The sequence below is a fragment of the Nansenia antarctica genome (genome assembly GCF_963989245.1).
Source record: "Nansenia antarctica genome assembly, chromosome: 1".
Classification (NCBI taxonomy): domain Eukaryota; kingdom Metazoa; phylum Chordata; class Actinopteri; order Argentiniformes; family Microstomatidae; genus Nansenia; species Nansenia antarctica.
The window spans coordinates 38,896,693-38,903,150 of record NC_137674.1 but is presented as its reverse complement, the minus strand read 5'-3'; the positions used below and the strand labels follow the sequence as shown (position 1 = coordinate 38,903,150).

The window sequence follows — 6,458 nt, the reverse complement described above, 5'->3', positions numbered from 1 at the left end:
AGACCTACTTCAACATCCTCATCAAACCAGAGAAACTTGGCAAGTGAGTTGTATGTGTGTGTGCGTGCGTGCATGTGTTTGGTTGCCTGCGTGTGTGCTTATGTGTGTGTTTCACTGGTCCCAGCAAGTGAGTTGTGTGTGTGTGTGTGTGTGTGTGTGTGTGTGTGTGTGTGTGTGTGTGTGCGTGTGCGTGTGCGTGCGTGCCAGGGTTTCCGTTAACCGGTAATTACCGGTCTTTGTCCGGTAAAATTAGTGGAAGTCCGACAAGTTGAAAACTCGTCGGACATAAATGTCCGGTGAAAATAATTCCCTCTAACCATTTTCAGCTGAGCACCAAACACACACACAGAACACTGCCCGAGAGAGAAGGACCCGCCCCCTTTAGTTAGCCTATAGGCTATAGGCTAACTAAAGGGGGCGGGTCCTTCTCTCTCGGGCAGTGTTACACGAGTGTGTGTGTGTGTGTGTTTGGTGCTCAGCTGAAAATGGTGTCCCGAAGCGGAGCGCTTTAACTTTATCGCACAATAACAAGGATAACAAACAAAACGGACAACATTTACACTAAGATGGAGACAAACTTCAGCGATATGATCTAACAGCCGGTCTTCAGGACGACATACAGACCCGTATGAGCTTACAGGGCTATCCCCTATCTATCTGAGAAAAGGCATAGCCTAGGCTGTAACATCGAACGGAAATTAGCCTATACGCATTGCAAGTTAATTTAAAGCCTATTTATTTTCAAAGAGTTTTATTCTATTTTATTTTATCTGATAAAAGGCATATGAACGGAAATTAGGCTAGCCGTGTCACGCCAGAAGCCTACATGCTTGCACTGTTACTGTTCAATAAAATGTTATACATCTAGACATTGTGGTATTTCTTTATATACGTATCCCAGACTGCCTATCAATTGTTTCTCAATAAACAGTTATGTTCTCCCCATTGTCATACTCCCGAGCTAAACGAAATGCCTTCCCAACCAGCGAGACCTGGTTATAGAAATGACGTTGTTTTATTGATTTAAAAAAAAAGGGTAAAACTGGAAAGAGAAAATAGAAAACTCACATTAATCCCAAACAATTTAACAAACTTCAGTTAACGTAATGTGGAGTCCGTTCATTGATCGATGCTGTCTGTTCAGTTCCCAGTGAGGCGCCCGTTCAGCGCTGGATTTGACGCATGGCATAGCGCGCATGCGTCAAATCATGTTATATTATTATATATTATATAGCTCGCATCTAATCGTATCGGATGAGAAATAGACATTAAATGGCATATATAGGCCGCTACACAACAGTAATCACCGCGACAAACAGCTATATTAGATTTGAAAAAAAGAAATATGATTTTGAAAAAAAAAAAAAATATTATATTTTAATATGATGACCGGAATATATCACGTTTGTCCGGTAAATCGAATTCTTCCCGGACACGATGTCCGACGGCAAATTTTTCTAACGGAAACCCTGGTGCGTGCGCATGTGTTTTTGTCCAAACATGCCTTTTATTAGGGTCAGGGTTATTGTCATTCCTTTATGTCCTTTATGTCCTCTCTTCTTCTCCCAGGGATGTGCGCCTGTTGATCCTGGAGCACCCCCGCTGGTCCATGGTAGAGAAGTACCAGGCCCTGACAGAGGGGCTGACCGTGGACGAGCTGATGGACTTCAGCAGAACCTTCAAGGCTCAACTGTATGCAGAGGGACTGGTCCAGGGCAACTTCACCAGCACGGTGAACACACACACAAACACATAAACATAAACCCACACCCCCTTCACCACTCCTTTCAGCTACTCCCTGCTGCTTCAGAGGCCACCTGGCCAAAAAGAGAACTTACCAAACCTCTTTCATTCCCACTGCAATATCCATTGTAAACAAGACCAAACACAATCAATGTCAATACTTTTTAATGCGGCTTTGCACACCTGTTCTTATTTATTGATGGTATTGTTTGTTACCATGCTGTACCATGCGTTAATGTAATGCCATGTGAGTCTTTCATGGGTGTATGTTTTTATATAACACATGCAGGTGCACGCGCACACACACACAGATGCACACACAGGCATCCTACCCCCCATTTTTTAATGTGACCGAATGTGTTTCTCTCTCTCCAGGAGTCAAGGCAGTTCCTGCAGTACGTCACAGAGTAAGTCCATAGCCTCCTGTTGTCCTTTCTTGGGTGGAGTGACACCATCAGAGTTTATGTTTCGTTGGATCGTCTAGGATGTAGTCAACTTCTGATGGGTGCAATGGATTGCTACTGCCTTCTCTTAACCCTCCCATTCTCCTCTCGTCCTTCCTCCCCCCACCCTCCCAACCCCCCCTTCCTGTGTTCACCTCCTCCTCTACAGGAAGCTCCAGTTCTCCAAGCTGCCAGCGGAGGTGCCAGTCCTGTTTAGGGTGGTGGAGCTGCCGGTCAAACACCATCTCTGTAAGGTCAAATCGCTCAACAAGGGAGACGCCAACTCAGAGGTCACAGTCTACTACCAGGTATAAACACACACGCACACATACAAGTACACACACACACACACACACTTCCTCCTTATTATGTCCTTATTTCTCTGTTTCACCCTCCCCCCTTTCTCTCTCTAGTCTGGTCCTAAGAACCTGAGGGAACACACTCTGATGGAGCTGCTTGTGGTGAGTACAGAAACCACTCAAGGGCACACGACTTACCAGCAAACCCATGTTCAATTGTGGTTCAGGGTTCAGATTATGGGGAGAAGAAGAACTGTACTTTAAAGAGCCTGACCGATACTGGGTTTTACTGGGTCCGATACCGATGCTGATTTATGGGGGGGCAAAATTCCCCATCAATGGGACGCTGGTCAATCCCTTACGACCCTAAGCCCCTGGTCACTCGCCTATAACCCCTGACCTCTCACCTCTGACCCTGAACCTTTCTAACGAGTGTGTGTTGATGTTGTGTTGTTAGATGCATATGGAGGAGCCCTGCTTTGACTTCCTTAGGACCAAAGAGACTCTGGGGTGAGTTGCTGTGTGTGTGTGTGTGTGTGTGTGTGTGCATGCGCGAGTCTGTCTTGTCTCTCTCACTTTCCTTCCCCCTCTCTGTCTCTATCTTACTCTCTCTCTCTCTCTCTCTAAAACTTGCTGTGTTGTCTTACTCTCCTCCCCCTCCCTCCCCCTCCCCCTACAGGTACCATGTGTACCCCACCTGCAGAAACACCTCTGGAGTCCTGGGCTTCTCTGTCACCGTGGAAACGCAGGCTACCAAGTTCAAGTGAGCCCCTCAACATAATACTCGACCAAACTAATAATCAGTCTATACCTCTGATGAAACTAATGCGAATTAATAAATGGATTAACTTGACTGAAATGTTCCTTTTCCACTGCCACCATTACCCTCTCCCCTCTGTCTCTTTTCCCCTCTCCTCCCCATCTCTCTTTTCCTCTATATCCTCCTTCCCTCCCCTCATCTCTGTCAGCACTGAGGTGGTAGAGCTGAAGATCGAGGAGTTTCTGGCTGCTTTTGGGGAGAAGACACTGGGTGCCCTGACTGAGGAGGCTTTCAGAACACAGGTGTGTGTGTGTGTGTGTGTGTGTGTGTGTGTGTGTGTAGCCATGTGTACATGCGTGTATTTGTATGTTTCTGCTTGTGAGTGTGGTTCTGATAAAACACACAGGTGATAGCGTTGGTGAAGCTGAAGGAGTGTGAGGACACACACCTTGGAGAGGAGGTGGATAGGAACTGGGCTGAGGTGGCCACCCAACAGTACGTCTTTGACAGGCTGAACAGAGAGGTGAGACACACACACACAAATACGTTGCCTCTCTGCCATAATCTATATATAGATTTGATACATTTTTGTAATGTATATATTTGTGTGTGGGTGTATAGATTGAGGCTCTGAAGCAGATGACTAGAGCCGAGCTGGTGTCCTGGTACCTGCAACACAGAGGAAGCAACTGTAGGAAACTCAGTGTTCATGTAAGTGTGTGCGTGTCTGTCTGTCTGTCTGTGCGTGCGTGTATTCCAGGCACGTGCCGTGAGCTTTTAGATTGGGTAAGCATAAGATATAGAAATACACATAATTACACATACACGCTATCAGTGAACGCAGTTTCAAGGAAATGCAATTTTGATGCCCTAGAACCCGCTAATAAACTGTAGTGTCACTTTGTGATCAGATTACCAAAAACAAAAAAAACAGTTGCCAGTTTCGACTATATCAGGGGTGCTCATTGTTCAATCTTTTTTGAACCAAGATCTTTTCAAGTAGCCAGCCTGCTGAAATCTTCAAGTCCAGTTTCAACATCGCAAACGCACACATGCACAACACAGACACACACCGTTTCCATCCTCCATAGTAAACTCACAACACACTTTTTTTTCACACTTTGTCACACAGCTCTCGGCATTTAGCCAGTAGTTCTGTTTTTCCAGTCCAGTCCAGTCTACGAAATCCCTTTAGGTCGCTGACAGTAATGTCCATATTCACAAAATCAAGCAAGTTATCCTTATTGATTATTATTATTTAGATCGTTTGAGCTAGGTAGCATAAGCTATTCTGCCGGGCGAGAGGTGAAATGTTAAGTGAACTTGAAAGTGATAAGAGCCAATCAGTAGCTCTTATCGGAATGAACGAACTACTGATTGGCTGTAAGCATGCTTACCCTGGCCACATTAAACAGCGGGCTGAGGCATCGGAAAAAAATTAAAAAGACATTTTCACAATTCGAATGTACGCGAGGGAAAGCAGAGAGAGGAGTGCTTATAATGTAACGCAATGCAGGCAGAGCTTACTCCTGCAGGTGGCGCTAAAAATGCAACATCAAAATGAATGACTCCTGCTGCCCTGGGACCTAAAATACGACTCTTTTAATGAAATCAAACAAACGGTTACATTTATTTTAATATTTTCACGGTCCTTTTTTATTTTTTCGTTGGGTAAGCACTGCTTACTCTGCTTATATGGACGGCACGTCCCTGGTGTATTCTAACATCAGCCTCTGTTTTTCAGGTGGTTGGGTTCGGCCCAGAGGAGGGTGATGCCCCCGAGAAGGATCGTCATCAAAAGGGGGAAGGAGAAGGGGAGGAGGAAGAGGACATTGAGCGTAAGAGCTCCTCCTATGGGGAGGTGTCCAAACTGACCTTCCTCTCGGCCTCACCCAAGATGGCCGACGCCACCACCGTCACCGACATTGCCTCGTTCACCAAGAGCCTCCCCCTTTTCCCCTACCACAAGATCCTCAAATAAACCCACAGACCGACAAGAGTGACGCTGTGCTCCTGAGGCATGCTGGGGGTTCCCCAAATTCAACTCCATATATATATCTCATCTCACACTCTTTCTTACCCGGTCACTCCCACTCACTTCAAGCAAGAGCCAGCTTAAGGAACTCTCCTGTGCCTCTTTTTGCACTCAAATGATAAAAACAAAAACTACAATGCAGCAACTATGTACACATTTCCCATGATTCAAGGGAGCTTTGAGCCAATCACATTATAGGGCATGTGATGAGGAAATGGAGACTGGGCACCCGCTGTTCCAGGGCCAGGCGTGTGTGTTGTGACTGCTGATCAGTAGTCAGAATTTAGGTTGATTAAACTGATCCTAGAGCAGAGCTTAAAGAAAAATAATACCCAATTTGTGTCACAAATTCTTTGCATACATTTTTGGCTTGAACATTGGTTCATGATACAATGTTAATCGATTTCTGATTTTTTTAAACTACAGTCCTCAGTTTAACTTTAGCTAAATAATAACCTTTACACATTCAGGTAATTTCTTCACAATATTTAACTATCTAGGGGACCCAGCTAGCTCAAGAGCTTCCCCAGATTTCAAAGGTTCTGTATAATCAGTTTGAGGGGAGGTGGAGGTGGGTCCCCCTGATCCCTACTCTATGGCTCTGTTCCATTCCAGGCCCTAGTACTCATGGGCTCACTCATCTGAAAGGACTAGATAGCACAAGGAAACAATATTTAATAATGGTGCAGTGATGGTTCCACCTGGACTTATTGGGGGATAAACCAACTTGTGCAACTATAACTATGTTGCCCTCTCCTGTCAAATCCCTCCAGACTGAACACAGAAAGTAAGGTTTTACGGGTTGGAAATGGAACTAGGCTGTATATACATTCCATGTCTATGCCGGAGACTGGACTTCCCCCTGAAATAATATTTGTCTTAATTTTTAACCAGAGCTCTGCTGTGCACTGTTGATGCTAACACAATCATGCTGTGATGTGAAACTTGTGCCAAAACAAACAAAAGTACAAATAAAAGAAACTAAAGTGTGAAGCGAATGCTAACAATGTAAAACATGTTATTATTTATATCTATAATTATTTATTTTCTGGCAGTAGAAGCTAGGGGAAATGTTCTATGATATACAGTACCAGTCAAACATGTGGATACACCTTCTCATTCAAAGATTTTTTTCTTTATTTATATATTATTTTCTACATTGTAGATTAATACTGAAG

The 6,458-nt window shown here is 44.5% G+C and overlaps 1 protein-coding gene across 1 annotated transcript in view; it reads left to right on the top strand.

The window, feature by feature from the left end:
- nrd1a (nardilysin a (N-arginine dibasic convertase)) overlaps positions 1 to 6,215 on the top strand; it is a 14,908-nt gene extending 8,693 nt beyond the window's left edge. Inside the window, exons 22-32 of the mRNA XM_080534758.1 lie at positions 1 to 43; positions 1,570 to 1,732; positions 2,119 to 2,150; positions 2,356 to 2,494; positions 2,600 to 2,647; positions 2,943 to 2,995; positions 3,165 to 3,248; positions 3,454 to 3,547; positions 3,652 to 3,768; positions 3,867 to 3,956; positions 4,990 to 6,215. The exon at positions 1 to 43 is cut by the window's left edge and continues 85 nt beyond it. Of these exons, the coding sequence (XP_080390884.1) occupies positions 1 to 43; positions 1,570 to 1,732; positions 2,119 to 2,150; positions 2,356 to 2,494; positions 2,600 to 2,647; positions 2,943 to 2,995; positions 3,165 to 3,248; positions 3,454 to 3,547; positions 3,652 to 3,768; positions 3,867 to 3,956; positions 4,990 to 5,226 (1,100 nt within the window). The 3' untranslated portion in view covers positions 5,227 to 6,215. The remainder of the gene's footprint in view (positions 44 to 1,569; positions 1,733 to 2,118; positions 2,151 to 2,355; positions 2,495 to 2,599; positions 2,648 to 2,942; positions 2,996 to 3,164; positions 3,249 to 3,453; positions 3,548 to 3,651; positions 3,769 to 3,866; positions 3,957 to 4,989) is intronic.
- The last annotated feature ends 243 nt before the right edge of the window (positions 6,216 to 6,458 follow it).